Here is a 20993-nt window from a genome sequence, read left to right as displayed (position 1 = left end):
AAAAACCGACTCATTTCATACACAGATGCATGGAAAATAAAAAAATCCCGGTAAGTTTATTTGTATTGTTTTGTCGATTTTGACATGCTCCTAGTTTGCAGCCATATTTCGATATGTTCTACAGGGAGTTCAGAATTATTTCAGGACCAATCTTTTCCTCATTCATTTTCCCGTCGATCATGAAATTTTTAGAGCGGAACAATTGGTTTCCAGGCGGTCCGAGCGATTTTCGTGAGAAGGGTGCAAAAATCGGCGTCATTTTTAGAGCCTCGACACCAGCTCAACACAGGACCCTATGGGAGACGGTGAAGTAGCGGGAGCAATAAATAGAGCACTCTAATTTTAGCTTATTTCCCTGGTGTGTCACCGACTGCTCTTGCTTGACACGGGTTGATAATTCTTTCCGCAACTTAGGTGGTTTTAATTTTCTACAGGTGACACGCTTGGATATATTCTTCTGCAATTCGTGCACAAACTGAGGTAAGTTCTAATCTGCACATTCAATGCCGGATGTGTCCGATCAGCGAATTCGTAATCTAGCTTTTCTTTCCGAAATGCGAATGCTTTTACGATAAATATTCAGATACCAATGCCATCATCTACAATAATTTCTTGTAATATCACATAGCAATAGGATGAGGATAGTGAATGTGTTGTTTTCACTTGGGAAAATAGTTGTTTGTATCATTGACCAATCGTTCATAGACAAGCCCTGGGGACACGGTTCGTCGGAAGGTCATCTCAGGCTCAAAAGAAACGGTATATACCATTCGAAAGCTGACGGTGAGCTGAATCCAAAAATGTATTTTTTATAAAAATCGATCGATGGCCTTTTTTGAAAATTGCGTTTTTGTAAAAACTTAATAATCTTTTATTCAACGGGCTGTCCCGGACATTCTTGAAAACATAAACATGTATTTTTGAGTTCCAGTGAAAGCTGAACCCCTAGTAGCACATCAACATTGTATCGATGTTGTATCAATATTGACAACAATGTTGTATCGATGTCAATCTGTTAGCCACTTTCAACATTGATACGATGTTGAATTTCGACATCGTATCAATATTGACAGGACAACATTGTACAACATTGTTTCGATGTTGATACAACATTGTCTCGATGTTGATTTTTGGTTGATTCAACATTATCTCGATATTGATTTCTGGTTGATTCAACATTGTCTCGGTGTTGATACAACATTGTCCCGATGTTGATTCTTGGTTGATTCAACATTGTTTCCATGTTGATACAACATTGTCTCGATGTTGTTGTCGACAGACCTATACGTGTACGAAATCACGTATCCCGTAATTACCTAAAATATTCCAGTGTCCCCGTCACAGTCAATATTCGGGGGAAAAATGTATTTCTATGATATATGCAGTATGACAGCTCTTCACTTTTTTCGAGTCAGCTACACTTCACACATCACGTCACGTCACACAACCTCGGCCGCCGCTCAGTCCCCGCCATTTTCACATCTTGAGCGGTTGAGTCAGGGCCGTGGGGGTTGAGTCGCCCGTCGAGCCTCGCACTCCTGTAACAAAGCGGAGATTCCTATGTAACAACGGTAATAAATTGGGCCTTTGAGTAAATTCAGTTCAGTCATTTTCAGCTCAGATAATAGATACTTATGTAAGTGCATTTAGTATGACGCATGTACCCTTAATACGTCCCACTACCCTGCATCTATTCTTTTATACTTACCGGGCCCTGTTTCAAGGCATGGCGCTACATGACGCCACCGGTAGCACTTTTTCCCTTTGCCGCAGGCAAGTGAGTGACGACGGTGATCGCCACCATTTTGAAGAGAACGTTTCAGCGCCAGTTTTTTTTTAACTTAGCACTGCAATAACTAGGATAAATGCACTGATTGTCACACAGCAGAAACTGGCGGAAACTTACATGGTCGGAAGAGGAGACGCAAGACGACACTGGACACCACACACTCAACACACTGTCACACCCGTCCGCACTCTGCGAGCCGGCACAACGGGACGGGGACGCGCGGTCCCCTGTCGCGGTCTCCCCCTCTCTAGCCGGAGGCGAGGATGGGACCGCCCGCTGCCGGCCGCGTACAGTCTTCAAAACGGTCAGCGCCCAACGGTCGCTAGATTCCAGTCGGTACGGTCTCTGAAAGAGCTCAACGCATGACTGGTATAGGATCTACCGTGATACTGAATGGCACCGGTGGCACCCGAATAAAATAATGCCTTTTACAATAATACTGCTTAATTCAACGTAGGTTGAGGATGTTATAAAAGGATTTTATGAAGTGGAGCTATCTTTATTTAAGGATCGATTCACTTTATAACTCTCTATATATCATATTCAAGACGTATATGCCTATATAAGACACCAATAGGTACTATTTATATACGACCATATTCGTCAATTTGGAACCTCAGTGATCCCACCCTTACTAGTCCGATTGACGCCTTAGCTAGGACCTGTCGAGCTCATGGGACCTCTTACACCCGAGGGGGCATTCTCCCTTTAATGTTGTCAAGTGTCAACACAACTGCGGGGCAATATAGTAATTAAATCACAATGTTGGAAATCTACTTTTATCAATATTGTGAAATCAACATCATGACAATGTTGTATCAATGTTGAATCACAATGTTGAAATTCTAAATCTGTCGATATTGTGAACTCAACATTGGGACAATGTTGTATCGATGTTGAACTACAATGTTGAACTTTAACCAAGATTCGACAAAGCACAACCAAATTTCAACGTGATATCAACGTTGAATCAATGTTGAATTCGTGTTGAAGCACCAATATTGACAATCAACCCGATTTCAACATATCTCGATGTTGTATCAATGTTGTGTGCTACTAGGGACGCCAAAAGAACAATATTTAGCGAAGCAATATTTCCAAACGTTAATATGCGTCTCCCACAGCCGAAAATAAGGCGCAATCACACAGCTCAGTGTCACGATGGACCAAAGTCAGCCACACAGAAGCGTGAAATGACCCTTATCGACTCGCAGACCCGGCGCTCTCGGCCCGCCTGACCGGTCACGGAAAGAATGTTCGGCTCTCGTTCTACTAAACAAATGTCATATTTGTCAGTTTAACTGTCCATATCGCTATTAAAGTTATTCAGGATACCTGTGAAGAAAATTCATTGTTCTGCTCGATTTACAACATGCTTTAATTTACATTTTTCTTATGCATGTTTTGTTCCATCCAGCTGCGATCGGTGCCCGCGCAGGGGAAGTGAGCGGGGTTTCACTGTCAGAGGCTGTACTGGTGACAGCTGCTCGGCCGTGCGACCGGTCAAAGGTTACCCTGCCCCGCCGGGCGCTACCCCCACTCCACCCGAGCTGAGGCCGGTGCAGCCTCTGACATTTCAGCGCGGCCAATTTTCCTTATATGGGCATGATACCAAGCTCAATTGAGCAAAGTAGACATGAACAAATGCAAATTAATGCATGATGTGAGGATGACAGAACAATGAATTTTCTTCACAGGTATCCTGGATGACTTTAATAGCGATGTGGACAGTTAAACTGACAAATATGACATTTGTTTAGTAGAACGAGAGCCGAACGTTCTTTCCGTGGCCGGTCAGGCGGGCCTAGAGCGCCGGGTCTGCGAGTCGATAAGGGTCATTTCACGCTTCTGTGTGGCTGACTTTGGTCCATCGTGACACTGAGCTGTGTGATTGCGCCTTATTTTCGGCTGTGGGAGACGCATATTAATGTTTGGAAATGTTGCTTCGCTAAATATTGTTCTTTTGGCATTCAGCTTTCACTGGAACTCAAAAATACATGTTTATGTTTTCAAGAATGTCCAGGACAGCCCGTTGAATAAAAGATTATTAAGTTTTTACAAAAACGCAATTTTCAAAAAAGGCCATCGATCGATTTTGATAAAAATTACATTTTTGGATTCAGCTCGCCGTCAGCTTTCGAATGGTATATATCGTTTCTTTTGAGCCTGAGATGACCTTCCGACGAACCGTGGGGACTGACCGGTCGCAGTCGGTGCCCGGTGGGGTGTCTGGAGTCCGGACGTTGACGGCTCGATAATTATAGGCGGCTGGCGGCTGGTGTTCCTTTTCGCCTAATAGATACCCGTTCGGTCGTTCCTCAGATCCAAGGCTGAATCTTCTGACCAATACTTCAAATAAAAGCCAAACATGCCAATCAATGGTGGGAATCTGGGGAAATTTAGGTATGTACTTTCCGGAGTACTTTCCAATTCCTGAATGAAATAAACTGGATTACACCATTGTCTGATTGATCAGATCTCGATTTTCTCTGACGGCTATCTGGTCTGAGGACCTCGCTCACGCCCGCCGCACGGCCATAGCGACAGGATCACGCGACCCGATCCGAAGCGAACTGCAGCCTACTGACCACTCGAGCTCCGAATGCCTGACTCGAGAGGACAGATGTCCCGCCCGGGTCAATTGCACGTCTTTCGGCGCACATACTGGGCTTGGGGCTCACGGCAAACATCGACAAAGTGTGACTACTGACTAAAATCTAGTTATATTAAATGATAAAATAACTCGATGGTAGTCTGCAGACTTCAGATCTGCCGAGTGGCCTGTGGCGGTGTATGCCGTGAAACATATTCGGCCGCCCGCGCAGACAACATACGAAGTCACGTTCGATGAAGGCGTTATAGCGCTGTGAGAGGCGAGCTCCAGCCTTCCAGGCTTGAGAGCCTGCCTCCGCCTATGGCGGCCGCCGTCACGTGACCTGCGCCTCGGAGGTCGCGGGGCGCCGCCCGCTGGCGGCCAGTCTTTGCTCGGTGAGTGACGCGCGCGGATCTCACAGCGCTTAGTGAAGGGCCGGGGCAACATTAGATGCGGAAGACATTCGGGCATTTCTGCCTTAAAACATTTAGGTATTACAGGACCGGGGAAAGTTAGTGTTATCAATTCTCTTGCGGTACCTAATTAATCAGAAATCTATTTTTACCGGGACTGTTTTGCCGTTTCGGCAGCCGCCGCCCTCGACTCTCTCCGGTCGGCCCGCCTGCCGTCGCCGACTATGACCGACTCGGGGGACCACTCGTCACGCGGCGGCGGGGACTCGGACGTCGAGGCCGCGTTCGTGCCCCCCGCCGACCGGGCTCCTCACCCGGCCGTCGGTGGCGACCCGTCGCCGCCGTCGGAGCCCGAGGACGCCGACTCTGACGGCCCGGAGCCGGCGAGTCGCCGATATGGGCTGGACGCCACCTTCTGTCGTCGGGCGCGCGTTCTGCTGGGTGTCATGTTCCCGTCATGCGGCGCTTACACTGTGTTCCTGCTAATGGCGCTAATGGTGGCGTGCGGTGCCGAACAGTATGTCGTGTACTGGGTGGGTATCATACCCAGCCGCTACTACCAAGTGCTCGGTGACAAGGATTTAGACGCGTTTGGCGTCCTCACGTCCGAGTGTCTCGGCCTCGTGCTCGTCATCTCGTTCGTCAAGGGCACCCGCATCTTTCTGTCGACGGTGCTGTACGTCAACTGGCGGCAGCTGATCGATCGGGCGCTGCACCGCCGCTACTTCGCCGGCATCAACTACTACCTGCTGAACGTGCTCGATCAGCGCATCGATAACCCGTGAGTGGTGTCACTAGGCCCTGGGTGGACTTGGGGACCTGAGTGAATCGGCATCGGTTTGCAGCCTATGCACTTTTTCTGTTGTAGCATATGCATTTTTTCTCTAACGTATGAATATTTAATGATATTTCGTTAATTACTTGCTGGAAGTGTGCAATTAATTGTTTGCTAGGAAACTAAGCTGACGCTTATCGATATCTCCGATATTTCCGCCCAATTAGATGAATATCTACTCTGAACTCTAATGTGGGCGGATTTGGGCTATGATGATTACACGTTATACGTTGTCCTGCGACTCATCACGTCCCACTTTTTATATGCCTCCTCCCTGAGATTCCTCGTTATGCCGTTCGCAGTGACCAGCGCATCACTCAGGATGTCGATAAGATGTGTAAAACGCTGAGCACAATGATCGCCCAGCTGCTCGTGGCTCCATTCATCATTGGATACTACACCTACGCCGTATACTCCAAGTAAGCCACCGCTGCGAGAGGAGATTTACTGCCTTTTTTCTTGTTGCCCAGATCTGGAATTATTGTTTGCATCTTGCATCCAACATTCCTGAAATCAATTTCCTGGATGTTACATTGGCACACTGTCTTCCATCGAGTTTGTTTCGCAAGTTCATGTCATTTGACTCGATATCATATGATCGCTGTCAAGTTTGCTGTTCAGTCATTCCTATATCGCCCACAGTACGGGGTACATTGGCGTGCTGAGCATCTACGGCTTCTTCGTGGTGGCGACGGTGGTCAACAAGGTGATGATGACGCCGATCGTGACGTACGTGGTGCGTCAGGAGGAGAAGGAGGGCACCTTCAGGTTAGTCGCGGGAGACGTGGGCTGCAGTTGTCCTCAGTGCGTGCTCTGCTTCGTTGCGCAGCGTTGCATTCTGATATACCGCTGCGGAACGTTGTCAGTTTTAGATCGGGTTACTAAAAAACGATAAAGGAACATTTATTGGAAAATGTTCCCTTTATTGGAAATGTTCCCTTTATTGGAACATTTCGGTAGTGTAAGTCTTGGTTAAATAAGTTGTTTCATTTCATGTCTGAAGTAACGCATATCGTGTTTCATCGGAGTTGGAGGCTTGCGGTCCAGAATGCTTCAGTCGCAACGCCCAGAGACATTTTTCGTCGAAGTAAAGGTTAGAGCTCTGCGGCACAGCATGATACAGGCGCAACGCCTAGAGACATCTATCGGCGAAAGAGAGAAGCTTAGTGTCATGCGGCACAGCATGCAGCAGGCGCCGTGTCCCAGAGACATCTATCGGCGAAATGGAGAAGCTTAGTGTCATGCGGCACAGCATTGAGCATGCTTCAGGCGCCGTGTCTTAGAGACATCTACCGGCGAAATGAAGAAGCTTAGTGTCATGCGGCACAGTATGCATCAGGCGCTCGATTGGCGCGACATCTATTGCCGAAAATAGGAGTTCTTGGACTGTAAGCCACGTCATACGGCTGGGTGATACACTTAGACCGTTTATACATCAACTGGGCGCAAAACCCGATTGATGGATCGTTTGTTAATATATTTAACCTTTCTCCGTCAGGTTCAAGCACATGCAGATCCGCGTGCACGCAGAGGCGCTGGGCTTTCATGGCTGCAGCGTGGTGGAGGAGCACCGCTGTAACCGGCGACTCGGGGCGCTCGTCGCCACCCAGCTGGCGCTGTTCAACCGGCGCTTCATGCTGACGCTGGTTGTTAATCTGTTCGACTACCTGGGCAGCATCCTCAACTATCTGGTCATTGCCATCCCGATATTTGCTGGGATGTATGACGACAAGACGCCGCAGCAGCTGAGCGCTATTATTAGCCAGGTATGTCTGCCCGAGAGTGGGATAGGGATAGTCGACCGTACTGGCTAGTATATTGGGTTGGGGGTGCAGGCCTTGTCACAATGAGTCGTTTTATGTCGTAAAGTGGACATCAATCCGATGTGGGTATGCGATATTATCAAATGTTAATTCCTTCAGTGATAAGCACGCATCGATTTCAGGCTCAAAGCTTGATCATGACTGAGCTCAGCTCAAGAATGCTTCTCGTCATTAACTCGTCAACCTCGATCGCCAGCTTCCGTCTCCGACTGACGCTGTCCCTCCCCGGTTCCAGAACTCGTTCGTCTGTATGTACCTCATCTACAACTTCACCCAGCTGGTGGACCTATCCTCGAGCGCCACAGAGGTGGTGGGCGTCACACACCGTATCGGTCAGCTCATGGAGCGTCTGGACACACTGCAGAGGAGACGGGAGAGCCGCACTCCGTCCCCGGAGCCGGCCGGTGGTGACGGGAAGCCGCCGCCGCCGCCCGGGAAGGAAGGAGAGCGGGAGGGAGAGAAGGTTGGGGAGAAGTTGAAGGAGGAGGAGGTGATGACAACTGGTGATGAAAAGAAGACAGAGGATGGTGATGAGAGGTGAGTGTCGGGGATTGTCTGTTTTATATTTAAAATCGTTTGCAATGAAAACGTTCCAATTTATGTTGTGCCTTTCGGTAGATGCTAAGGCGATTTTTGATGATGCCCTACCCTTCAAATATGTTTTTCAATCATCGTTTATGCTTTGACTGCACTAATCGTGTCTACCATCACTGCGTCTACTCTGGCTCTGACGGTAGCTCCATTCCCTCCCTCCCCGGCAGCGCTGACGCGGACCCGACCAGCGCGCGGTTCGACACTCCGTACCGTCTGCACTCGGTGACGGTACGCGCGCCCGGCGGCCGCCAGGCACTGGTGTCCGACCTCAGCCTCACGGTCCGCCGCGGCCGCAGTCTGCTAGTGACCGGCAGCAGCAGCAGCGGCAAGACCAGCCTGCTGCGCGTGCTGCGCGGCCTCTGGCTGCCGGCGACCGGCTGTGTGCGCCGCACCGTGCTGCCCGGACCGCGGCATGTGTTCTTTATGCCGCAGAGACCGTTCTTCACTGACGGCTCGCTCCGGCAACAGGTATGAAGTAATGGTGGTGTTGAACCGTGTTTAGGTAGGCTGACGGTTCGCTCGATATCATATCGAATCGGAACCCTCTGACTTTGGGAGAATGGTAGATAATGTATGCCGATTTCGATATGCTGTGTAACTATGCAAATTTTATTCAGAGGAACGAGCTAGAAGATTGGCCCTTTTAGTTTCAGCGTGCAGATAAGTGAGTCGGTCGTTTGAAACAATCGTGCTGTGCTCCTTTGGCATGCTTTCTATACCTGTGTCCTGTACACCAAGTCCTCCTGTTTCAGGATGTGTACCTTTGTTTCATGACCTTACTTATTTATCTGTCAGATTGTGTACCCGGAGCGTCTGAAGGAGGACGGCTACTCGGCGGCCGAGTCGGAGCAGATGCTGCACTACCTGCAGCTGACGCAGCTCACCGGTCTGGCCGAGCGCTGCGGCGGCCTGGATGCCGACGTCGCCAGAAACTGGTTAGTGGTGGGCGCTTCTGCCGCTTCTGCACTCATCACTCGCTCACTCGCGACAGAAAAGGAAGGAATGCCTGGCCAATGTTGTTTTTCGCCTGCAAGAGTGCTTGGCTCTCGCCGTATAGCGGCAGAAAATTAGATGACAATTTTATAGGAAATCCTAGTGCGCCTTTTTAAAGCTTCTTGCGATTGCAGTTGAAAATAAAAGTAGTGTGAAGTTCGACTTGCTATCCATATGTGCCACCAAACACTCGGGGGATCAAGAGCTCTCACCGGTATTCATAACGATCACCATCTCCTATCGTTTGGCTGACGGCGCCGTCCGTAACCTTTCAGGTACGACCTGTTATCGCCGGGGGAGATGCAGCGGCTCTGTTTCGTGCGTCTATTCCACCACCGTCCCTCGTTTGTGTTCATGGACGAGGCCACCAGCGCCGTCAGTCCCGACATGGAGGAGATCCTCTACCAGGTAAGACATTGCTGGTTCATTAGGTCATCTTGCCTGAAAGTACGATACCGAGTTAGTACTATTCAGTGATACCGATATATTGTGTCGATATCTGGACTAGGATTGAGTGGGACTAGGATTCGAACGAGACAGCCGAGCTCGCAAAACAATTAAGCGTTTTGAACTGTTGTTCGCGTGACGATAAAACGCTTTCGGACGTTGTGTGTGTCTTGCTTGTCGCATCCATCAAACCAAGCGCATCGTGCTATGTTTTACCTAGGCCAGATGGCGTTGAGAACACCGCCGGATTTTTACTTTCACACGAATTTTACCGTTAGCGTAATCGGAGCGTTGAGCAACGCTCAGTGCACCGTCTTATTTCGTTGGCAAGGCATGTATTGAGTGACACGTTGCTGTATCTTCGCCCGTTTCACGAAACTATTAGCCTAGCGACGTAATATTCACTGCGTGAGACGGCTCACGTGTATCTTATATCCGCCAGGAGTGTCTGCGGCTACAGATGACGCTGTTCAGCGTGGGCCACCGTGAGAGTCTGACCTCCTACCACGACTGGAAGCTGCACCTGCTCGGCGGTGGCCGGTGGTCGCTGGAGCCCATCGCGCCGCCCGCTTACCGTGCCGCGCAGGAGTAGCGGCAGAAGAGACCGCCCGCCTACCGCCTGCCTACTGCCCGCCTACCGCTCGCCTGCCGTGCCGCGCAGGAGTAGCGGCAGAGCGGACCGCCCGCCTACCGCCCGCCTTCCGCTCGCCTGCCGTGCCGCGCAGGAGTAGCGGCTGAAGGGACCGACCGCCTAGCTTCCCCAATCAGGAGTAGCGGTCGCAGACGGCACCGTTTTCCGCCCCCGGAAGCGAGGCAGCTGGGAGCCGTCTAGTCCTGCCCACTCTCCGCAAAACAATGCGCTAACCATCACGTGAGAGGATGGTTTCCCACCGATAGCGTGCCTTAGGATTTCTTAGTGAGTTTTACAAGGATGTTTTATCGTTATATAGGCTGTGCTTAGCAGGGTAATGTATGAATGAAATGCGAGGAGTTGCACCTGCTAGTCTATGGCTAAATGCTTTATGGTGTGGATGTTTTAGTCCATTGTACAATGCGAGGTTTGGGAACCAACCAGATTTGTCTGCATTATAACTGCCATATTTACTGCCACATTTAAATCAAATTGTATATTAGCGTGACGTTTTATTTGTTAATTGTTATGCTGTCTTACTCTGATGGAAGGGAAATGGAAACCTTCCAGAAGTATGTGGGTGGATGATTATTGGTAATATTTTGATTTTTATTATATACTCGCGCATGCGGTGGGAGCAGACTTTGTCGATGTATGGGAGTTAATTTTACATTGAATATTAATAATTCGGTACTTGCGTGTACCGCATGCATACGAGTTGTGTTCTTTTTGTTTGGTATATCGTTACTTTTCTTAGCATCAAGAAAAGAACGGGAAGTTTTCGTCGTTTCCGCCTAGTCGTGGGGCGTGTGAATATGTATGCCTCCTCAATTTTGTATGTGATTTCGTTGCATTTTTGTGAATACTGTCAAGTAAGTCGTGAGTACATTGTACAATCATTAATCATGCCACGAGCTATGTATAAATGCAAACGGGTCGAACTTATAGTATGCTCACATGTTTCCGTGCCTTGGTTAATGGTTTATTCACACTGGATATCCTCATGTATGTACTGAAGCGGATCAGATGTGAATCAGGAAATGTATAAAGCAAACAATAAATGACGTGCCAAAATTCAAGAAAAACAACTATAGTGTGACAAAAAATGCATGCGTTAAAAAATGTTATGTTTCCGAGTGGAGCATACAAACAGAGTGAGGTGAAGCCCCTGGTTGTCGGGCCCAATGTGAAGACCGGCGGGCCGCAGCTGTGTCGTCGACAGTGTGGAACACGTCTTTCGTCGTTTCGTTTTCCATTCTCGCCTATTGGGAGTGAAGTGGCGGAGCTCGCGCGTATCTCACGTGCTCTGGTCGGGCGCAGCGAGTTAGGACGTGGACCGGTGGAGCACTACGAGATCGGACGTTGGCTTGACTGATAGCGGGTGACGAACGGCCAAACAAGCTGCTGATGGTCGCGGCGGAGCATAGCTGACTGCCGGGTGGATGAATGGATGTGAATTGCGGTCTCACGGTGTACTGCGAAGCGGAAGCCGGCCAGTATGCTATCACAGCTATGAATTTCAATCAATCGTAGATGTAGAGGCGGGGTCAGTTATCGCTGTTCCTCTCGTGACTCGTACCTTTTGTTTTCGGCCCCAAGTCCCAAAGCAGAATGAAAAAAGCGAATGGATAATGATGAATCCTATTTAGCTATTTATAGTCACCGTGGATGAATCCAGATCGCCGATCGGACATGGATATGTCAGTCACTGAATTCAACTCCCCGTTCAAAGGATTATTGTAGGCTCAACACATTTAGGTAGAAGCTAACCGTTGGGCTTTGAGCAGCCATTTTGCTTAAGCTAGCACACGCACGAAACAAATGATATGCAAAACCCCAGTGTTCTCCCCCATTGTATGTACGTGCTTATGGCAATGAAGGATTTCCCCTGTTTTCCCTTCATATGGTAGCGCTGAGCTTACCTTGGATATGGTAGCACAGCTGCGAGCAAAACAAACATGACGTCACGCACAACGCAGATGTGAGGCCTTGAGGTCTGACGTCTTTGTCATTGTTTGGAAATGATTTGAGAGGGTTTGACTGGAGGAATATTTCTTTGCTGCACCATGGTTTGGCGTTTTCCATGGTCAGATAGCATCAAGAAGCGAGCATGTAGATATTTGCTGCAACGATATCTAGGTCAATTTCTAAAGGAGAAGCTGACGTTGGAACAGCTGAGCGTCGATATCTACGAGGGCACTGGAGAAATCAAGGACATTCTTCTGGATGTTGATGTAAGTAGAAAATGGAATATTTTGCTACTTTTTTATTCTTTCCTGGCAAAGGTCTGCACCTGCCATGCTTGAAAATCGGTTTAAAGTAAAGCAATCCGAGATGTGTGTCTTTGTCTGCATGTCAAGTACAATTGCCATTTTTCTGAATAATTTGTATGCTTGTCCTGATTTCAGAGCAGTTCCTGCCACTGGGTATCAGTGCTGTATTTGCTAAATGTCAGTTGGATCACAACAAATGGATTCTGAATGTTTGGGAACATTATAGTTTTGACCTCATTAAAATGACTTATACCGCTTGCTTCTATTGCTGCCTGTACTTGAAATGAGTTTTGATATAATGTTATCATTTCAGGGAGGCTGAATCATATTTTAGCTCTTTTCTCCTCTTACCTTCTTTGTGGTGCCCAAATTGGAGACAAATTGCAAAGGGCAATGCATGCTTTCTTTGTATTGTCTTTGTGTTATGTTCAGGTGTCTTGCATTGTCCTACATGTTTATGGAAGAGGCTCAGCTTTTTCAAAGTTGTAGCTGGAAGAGGACTCATTAAGAACATTATGCTCTCATAAATATATGCATATTTCTTTGCATATGCATATGTTTAGTTTTGCAGTCATAATATGTTCTATATTGTATTCATCACACCCACAGATAACAGTAGTACTGGATTGGAAACAGGATTCCGGTGGCTGCAGTAAGAGGCCGAAAACAGAACCGAATATTTCGTGCCCATATTTCGATATCTCCTCTCACAGGCAACAAAAAATATTGGTTTATGTGAATGAAACTTATAAAGAAGCAATCGACTAGCCGTGCTCGTGTTTATTGCTGCATTTTTGCATAATGGCAACTTATTTACTAAACGTTGCTGGTTACACTTTCCTCACCGTTGTGAGGGAACGTATGCCACTGATTTGATTATAATGATTTCTCACTCTCATCCACAAAAAGTACTTGTACATACATGGGAGTTTGATCTCTTTATTTACATGCTAATCGATACCAGTCCTGTCACAACGAACCATCCAAACGTCACGATTCAAACCAACGTCACAAAACACCCCTTCAAGTGTCACTTCGCTTCGCCTGCCCTCCCAATTTCATCAGCGACCTTACTTCCCCGCCTTACATCTTCTTGACCCTGCTGAGCTTTGGCCTCTTGTCGCTCCTCGATCGGGTTGCACCAGTGGCTGGGGTGTCTGCTTCCTGACTTTCGATGGACAGCACTGTCTTGAGTGTCTGTCTCACTTATCAGTTACCATGTTTCCACACTTTCCAGCAAATAGATTGAAAACCGTCGCATACATCTCTGGAAGGAGGCTCCTAAGGACGTCGTGGCTGGCTATCATTGCAAACGACTTCCGGTCAGTTCGACATCTCGGTTTACGACTATCTTCGTCACTTCTGCGTCACTTCTTGGTTGATCGCAGACCAGCAGCTGGTTCCTGTTAGCTGCCGTCTTCGGCAGTTGCCTCCAAATCTGGCAGATCCTCACGGTGAGGTCGATGTCTTCCTCGTCTTTCTCCAGTCGTACATCCAGCGGCGTAGCCCCATGATAGATCAGCAGGCTGGCGGAGGCAAGGCGGAGGCACCGTACTTGTTACGCCTGGTGGCCGAGCGCAGAGCCGAGCGTGCCAAGGCGCCGGAGCTGTGTCCCAGGGAGGCCTTGGCGCTGTCATCCAGGTCCTCCATTTCAGTGGAGTTCGCCACCGCGGCCACTAGCTCCTGGATGACAAGAGCACCATCCTGCTGTCACTCCTGCTGTGATGGTACCATTCGGGCGGAGGCGTCGGCGGGGCTGAAACGTGACCAGTGACCCGGAGTACCGCCTCATTGTCCAGGAACTGTCGGACACTCGACCAGTTGTAGTTGCCACCTGATAGCTGATATTGTCATTCGTGAACAACGCATCGGTCTGGCCCTTCATAACCTGCTTCTGGTGTGAGTGGCGTGCGGATGCCATGGCTAGTTTCGCTGGCCGCTCGTGCACAGGGGGCATCGCGTAATCCACGCTGGTCAATACTGACAGGGCTGCGCCGCTCTTGAGCCGACGGCGCTGTCTGTGCATGCCGGTGCGAAATGACCGATCTTCTTCGAAATTTTCCTTTCTGAAATGCAGCTCACACACAACGGAATAGTCCTGATCCCACTAAGCCCGGTCACGGTGACCCATGGCGCCAACCCACTGAGCCCGTAGAGATGTTCGGTGAGAAAAGCGAATAGGTGGCATGTGAGACATCTCCTGTTCTAATCTTTTGTTCCTCTTGGTTCGTTGGGTTGTAGCCAGAACGGCAGGTTTTTACCAGTTTTTACCGCTCATTCCCCTCCTCCATTGTTGATGTACCTATACGTATGTAAGACTTTGCACCACATTTTTTTCAAAAGAAAACACCACGCATTGTGCCCTCTAAATGATCAAATTAAAAGTGAAATACTTTAATTTTTTTAAGCAAATGAAAGTAACTTTGGTAGCTTCGATTTTAAATGTAAACGACAAAACACAAAAAAGACGATTCCTTGCAATACACAACACACAAATTATCCACCCAGCAGCACGCGAGAATCTCATTTTGGCGCCGCCGCATAAAAGCATTCGGCCTCTTACTGCAACTGCCAATATTCTGTTTCCAATCCAGTACTACTGTTATCTGTGATCACACCTTATGCTTATACTTTCCACTTACTTTTTAATTCTTACTATAATGAAGTTTGCCAGAAAGTCTAAGTAGGTAGGTGGTAGCTGATCAGATTAGTGATGAAACTCAGATGATGGAATGTACTGGGATGTATGCCACAGGCCACCAGCAATGGGTTTGGACTTAACCTTTTTGCAAGGCAAGTGTCTTATCAGACATCTGTCTGAGGGTGAAAAGAGCTCATCTATTATTCAAGATATATAGAGTTCTCTGTTTTGGTGTAAGATAAGTACAACATGAGTGGCTGCCCAATGCGGTAAAGCATTCCAAATTCCTGAGGTTTCAGTCATTGTGCAAAAAGCCACCAGAGATTTAATCATAAGGCATTAATAAAAGTGATATTTCTCAGCTGATATCATCTAATGTTTTGTATGCCAATTGTTTTATTTGCTATTGCACACATTTCCTCTGTCTCTGTCTGAAATAAAAAGTTATGAATAGCAAGGGAAACTGGGCCTAGCTAGATTCTTATTTTTAAGCTGAAAACTATTATGCCCAGTTTTGACTAACTGAAGTTGAAGCTAGACTAAGGTTTGGTTCAGCAGTTTCAGATTTGTCACATTTTAAATCATCGCTGGACCAATCCTTTTTATGAGGCTAAAACGCCACTAATTTAGCCAGATACTTGTGAGAGGAGAAGGCGAACATATGGTCTGGTACAACATCCAGGAAATGGTATGTGGTTTTGAGACATCAGGTCAACTGGTGACCTCTGAGGTCAAGCAACAACTCAAAGGTCGGAATCCGATTTTTGGTATGCATAACGTCGGCGAAAACGATCGGTGTTGTCGCGGCTGCGGAGCGCCGGGGGCGGCGCGTCGGCCGTACGGCATCCCGCCCAAGGGGGGGGGGGCACTTGGGATCCGTTTGGTGAGTTCAGCCGCTCTCCACACCCGACCGGGCAGCTGACGCCGCCCACACCGTCCACCTCGAGAAGGCGGATCCCTCCAGACGGCATGTCACCGCGGAGGCGGATCCACCCACGCGCCTTCGATCCACCACCGGCTGGCGTCAGCAGGGACGGTCGGCGCTGCTCGAGGCGGGCGCCGCGGGGGGTGACGGTGGAACCGTGCTTGGAGACTCCTCTCCCCCTATGGACAGTCCACCGCCCGATCGTCTTCAAGCTGGACGTCGGTCCGGCGGTTGACGGGACGCCCCCAACGAGGTCAGACGAGAGGCCGCTTTGGAGCACCTGGCGACGTTCCTGTCCCGGACCACCTGGATCTGGTAGGACGGTTCTGCAGACGCCGGGGTCGGGCGAGGAGTAGGCGGCGCCGTTATCTTCACCGCCTCGGGGGAGACCGTCGAGGTCAGGGTGGCAGCGGGAGAGCTGTGCTCCAGCACCCGCGCAGAGCTCTTCGCCCTGCGGGCGGTGCTGCAGAGGGTCCGGGACGAGCCGTCTCTCACCCCCTTGTTGCGTGCTCCAATTCGAGAGCCGCCCCGAGCCTCCTCAGCGCAGGAGCGGCCGCCCAGACTTCCACCCTCGGCGCGGAGATTTGGACGACACCGCTGGATATCGCCGAGCGCCGTGAGGTGACACTGCAGTGGTTTCCCATCCACTGCGGGATCGAGGGTAATGGACGCTCCAACGAACTGGCCAAACAAGCGGCCGCACTGCCCCAGGACGCTGTGCCCTCGGACGCCCGCTCGCTGACACGGGCAGTCCATCGGGCGGCCACTCGTCAGTGGCGCGGCAACTGGCCCGAATCCTTCTTCAAGACGATCTTCGGGAGTACTCTGCCACTCCTCATCCCCGTAAAAGACCGAGAGGCTGCCGTTTCGGTGCACTATGTAGATGAGGGCGGGTCACTGGGGCCGTTTGCTCCAGTATCTGCACCGGATCGGCCGTCTCCCCTCCGCGGCATGCCTGCAGTGTCCTGACAAGCGATGCCCCACGGCGCTCTGCGCGCCGTGTGCCGGGAGGAAGCGGACGTACCGGAGCACGTGCTGCTCCGCCGCCCGGCCCTCGCTGGCGCTCACCTGCGGCTAAAGGGCAGCATACATGTCGACCCGTCGCGGCTGCGGGACGCCGACCTGGTGGCTGCTTGGTGGCCGGCTACCATCGCCACAGGGAGCCGCTCGGCTGTGGTCCTCCATAAGGGGGTCCCAGGAGTAACAACAAGAAAATGGTTGCCTGCAGTACGCATAGCAGCGATTTCGGTAATATCCCGTTTCATCTGTCCAGAAGCGTCGAATGTTATGCTTTTGTATGGGATAGGTCATTTTGGGTGTTAACTTAGGTCAGTCAGGTCAATGAGGGTAAGGCCAGGAAGCCTGCCGAGTAAGGACACGTTGCATATCTTTCGAATCAGCAGCTTGTTCTGGGGTTATTGGTGTCTTGTTCGACCCGAATTCGCCAATTCCATCGGAAGTTATTTAGGAAGAATGTTTTGGTCTCAGATGACATCAGTAACGCCAGATGTACCTAACGTTATTTAAGGTCGAAAATGCAATAAATCAACTCACTTGTTGCGACTCTGGCCGTGTATAAAAGTGTGGACTGTATTCAGACAAACATATGTCCGGATTAACTCAAAGTTTCAGCCGACTATTCAAAGAACTAAGTAAATGACCGCCATATCTTGTGATGATATGCACAATCAAATGCAACCCGTGACTAGCTACCCTTCAAACGACAACCGTCGGAGAGAAAACAGCACTGGGTTGACCTTACCGATATCGATCCGGAATGCATTACACCACAAAAGTTCCAATTTGGGGTCGACACCGGGCTGCACCGCGCTGCCAGCGTCCGCCGACCATCCAACACTCTCGCCCGATCAGCTGACACTCTCCCGCACTCTCCCGGTGCCTGAGCTGACGTGCCGTCACTCTACTCCGTGTGCAATAGATCGGCCGCAGAATGCCGTACCTTACGGGCTCGAGATCCGGACGCCAACCGACTGCTGACGGGCGGCCGCCACCGAGGGTCGGCTCCGCCCACTCGCCCGCAGGCGGCCGGTCACGTGTCCCGGTCAGCGGCCCACAACTCGCGCGCCCCGCAGCCGACTGGTCCGGCGGGGACTTACAATTCCGGCGGTCACAACTCCCATCACTTCGCAACCGACCGTAATGCATCGAGGTTAGGGTGAGGGTAAGGGGCGCATTTATGCACTCCCATCTACCTCGATCGTAATATAAGCCCGTAGCACTCTATTCATTTCTCTCTGCTCCCCTCTGCGGCAGGCGCTGAACGATGTGGGCGCCGCGAACAACCTGCCACTGGAGTTTGTGGACGGCTACATCCGCCAGGTGCGCGTCAGCATCCCCTGGTCGACGCTGCTGACGGCCAGCAGCACGGTGGAGATCAGCGGACTCATGCTCACCGTGCAGGCCAAACAGATGCTCGATGACGGTCAGTGGATAGGGGACGGAGAGGAGGGGTGATTGGAGGTTGTTGTTTTTTATGTGGATACTACTTAGATTGTATGATAGGCTGCTTGTCTTCCAAACTTCGTTTTCATTCTTATGAATTATGTTCGTTAAAGTCCCTTTCCAAGTGGGTGATTTGTCAATTCAACTATATGCTTATTGTAGTGATATATCAATCGACCAGTAAACCAATGTCTAGCCTGTTGTTGACGCCCAATTTCACCGCTTCTCTCCTCCGTTCTCTTGAGTAGCCGCCATGTTCGACTCCATGCTGGACAGCATGTCCACCAGCACCATGGACATGGCCAAGGAGTGTCTCAGCCAGGTGGACCCGCGCGGCGCCGACCCGGCCGCCGCGGCGGCATCGGAGACACTGGACGGCATCGAGGCGCTGGCCACCGCCATCGACACCGGTATGATGGGGTGGCGGACACTAGATCTGATAATGGGTCTGGTCTACGATGGGATGGGTAGGAGTTTTAAGGTAGGGTATGTGGTATGTTTGTCTACTACAGTGCTTTGCTTACCGCTTAAAGCTATGTGTGGCTAGCTTGAGAGTGCGCGGTGAGGCTCCGTAATTGTATGCCTGTCCGTCTGTTTGTCTAACAAAATCGTCGTGCCTTTCCCCAGTGCTGTTGCGGATCAAGGTCCGTTTTGTAGACACGGTGGTGCGCGTGGAACACGTCGGTCAGGGACGCGGCCGTGGCGTCGGAGTGGAACTCAGGATCGCCTGGTGAGTGACCTTGACACACTGAGGAAAACTTCTGGTTGATTAATGATTATGCTGTTTTAATTTCCTGATGTGAACTCGCCGCCTTTCCATCCACCGCTTAGTAACCGCATACTCATCCGTACTATCATGGCACCGATGACCACTGTAGTCCGGGTGCCCAAAAACCCCAATTCACAATCATCACCCATACTATCCCCAGCATGGACTACATGGACGAGGCCGGTCGCGATCTGTCCTCTGAGCCGTCGGCAGGCCCGCTGGCTCCGGCCGCCCTCTCCGTGAAGCGTCTCTCGCTGGACGGCGTCTCCCTGCACAGTGTCGAGTTTCCAGCGGACCGGCGAGCCCAGCCCGGCAGCATGGCCGCATCGTTCTCCGAACACGCGGTCAGTCCACGGCGGGAGTGTGTCGGGTGTGTTTGAGAAAAGGGTGAGGTGTTTGAGGCAGCTTTTAGTGGATAGTTTAGGTGTCTTTGGTGTTGGTCTTTATGATGCAAAATCTTTCTCTGTATCGGCGCTACTTAGTCAGATGAGTTACTTTGTGCGTTGCTCAAAAGAGGATGTTACATTCATAAGTGCTTGAATAAGAGCAGGTGTTTCCGGTCTCTACCCTGACAGAACCTGCACAGCCTGCAACTGCTGCAGGCTGTGCAAGTTCGGTCGCTCCCCATGACATTTTGCCTCAAACGGCAAGTCTGCGACCATGGACTAAGTTTTCTGTGCATAATTATTTATGTGACCTTGTAATAAGATATATAGTTACTGCATGACGCCCGACCCGTGACATCTAACCACATCTGGCCTCCTCTCGCCCAGGAGGATGAGGAGGAGGACGGCTCGTGCGGTCCTCCACAGGACGGTGCCGAGCCCATCCTTCTGGGTCAGTTCAACGGCCGCACCGAGCTTCGCTGTGAGGTCAAGGTCGCCGACGCCGCGCCAGGACCCAAGGTCAGTGAAGATAAATGGTGTATGCTTCAATGGAAGAAATCTTGTGTCAATTCCTCTGCTCATTACTTTTTAATGCTCGTTTCAAATTCTTTTTATCTTTTCCCTTCGGCAGATGTATTGATTTAATGAGAGACAAAAGAAAGATAAATGAAGAAATGCTCGCTAAGAATGATGAAACGTACTTGCTACTCGCAAAAGAGGTGACACATGACCTCTGACCCATACGAGCGAGTACGTCTCCCTCACTGGCCCGCTGCTCTCCGTTCCACAGCTGAGTCTTCAGGTGTCTACCGGCGCGTTCTGCGTGATGCTCGGCCCCCGGCAGCTGCACGATCTGATCGAACTCTTCAGCGGTATCGTCGACCCGCAACAGGTCGAGAAAAGGTCAGCAGTTGGCACTGGCTCGTGATTTGGTCGGTTCGTCGATGGGTCGTTAGCTGCAGGGCTTTATTGCCGTTTAGTTGAATGGCTGTACTCTATTTAAAATCAAAATTTTATTTCGTGATTTTCCGTCTTTGTGGTTCAAACCCTTTGTCTCTCTGTCCTCCTAACCCCAATACATCCCCCTGTCTCTCCATCCCTCTATCTCTCCGTCTCTTTGCCCCTCTGCCATTCCGCCCCTCCATCTATCCCGTCTCTCTAACCTCCACCCTCCGTCGTTCTGTCGACAGCACGCCTCGGCCGGCCGGCGGCGGACGTCAGGGCGAGAAGCCGATGACGCCCTCCGACTACCAGGTCATCGAGGACCAGCTGCTGCGAAAGAACCTGGCCGCCCGAGAGATGCTCACTACGCAGGCACTGCGCACTCAGGGATGGTCGTCGAGTCACCTCGGTGAGATGAAGGGACCAGACGGCGGAAAGGGCCGCAGCGGGGCAGCAGCTCTGTAGTATAGGGAGGA

The 20993-nt window shown here is 50.3% G+C and overlaps 2 protein-coding genes and 1 long non-coding RNA gene across 4 annotated transcripts in view; 2 read left to right on the top strand and 1 right to left on the bottom strand.

Moving 5' to 3' along the window:
- The first annotated feature begins 148 nt into the window (after window positions 1–148).
- On the top strand, window positions 149–10791 carry LOC122381403 (lysosomal cobalamin transporter ABCD4-like). The gene is made up of 10 exons (XM_043365512.1): window positions 149–480; window positions 4973–5576; window positions 5933–6049; window positions 6273–6398; window positions 7129–7396; window positions 7689–7990; window positions 8215–8515; window positions 8843–8982; window positions 9316–9448; window positions 9930–10791. Exons 2-10 carry the CDS (start codon window positions 5020–5022, stop codon window positions 10077–10079), a joined length of 2094 nt encoding a protein of 697 aa, XP_043221447.1. The 5' UTR covers window positions 149–480; window positions 4973–5019; the 3' UTR covers window positions 10080–10791.
- LOC122381404 lies at window positions 1351–2146 on the bottom strand. The gene is made up of 2 exons (XR_006256523.1): window positions 1709–2146; window positions 1351–1538 (listed from the first exon to the last, which is right to left on the bottom strand). It is a non-coding gene; the product is annotated as an uncharacterized LOC122381404 (long non-coding RNA).
- A 1293-nt stretch (window positions 10792–12084) lies between the features above and the next one.
- Window positions 12085–20993, top strand: part of LOC122381402 (autophagy-related protein 2 homolog A-like) — a 35367-nt gene continuing 26458 nt past the window's right edge. The window contains exons 1-8 of one of the 2 annotated variants that reach the window (XM_043365511.1): window positions 12085–12352; window positions 18232–18400; window positions 18669–18830; window positions 19048–19150; window positions 19350–19533; window positions 19963–20094; window positions 20366–20478; window positions 20766–20926. In XM_043365511.1, coding sequence (XP_043221446.1) covers window positions 12185–12352; window positions 18232–18400; window positions 18669–18830; window positions 19048–19150; window positions 19350–19533; window positions 19963–20094; window positions 20366–20478; window positions 20766–20926 — 1192 coding nt within the window. In that variant the 5' untranslated portion in view covers window positions 12085–12184. The remainder of the gene's footprint in view (window positions 12353–18231; window positions 18401–18668; window positions 18831–19047; window positions 19151–19349; window positions 19534–19962; window positions 20095–20365; window positions 20479–20765; window positions 20927–20993) is intronic. The other variant, XM_043365510.1, reaches the window with a different exon arrangement.

Source organism: Amphibalanus amphitrite, unplaced genomic scaffold (assembly GCF_019059575.1).
Source record: "Amphibalanus amphitrite isolate SeventyFive unplaced genomic scaffold, NRLGWU_Aamphi_draft 000119F_arrow, whole genome shotgun sequence".
NCBI classification, from domain to species: Eukaryota; Metazoa; Arthropoda; class Thecostraca; order Balanomorpha; family Balanidae; genus Amphibalanus; species Amphibalanus amphitrite.
Note: the sequence above shows the minus strand (reverse complement) of the source record. Positions and strands in the feature narration are given on the sequence as shown.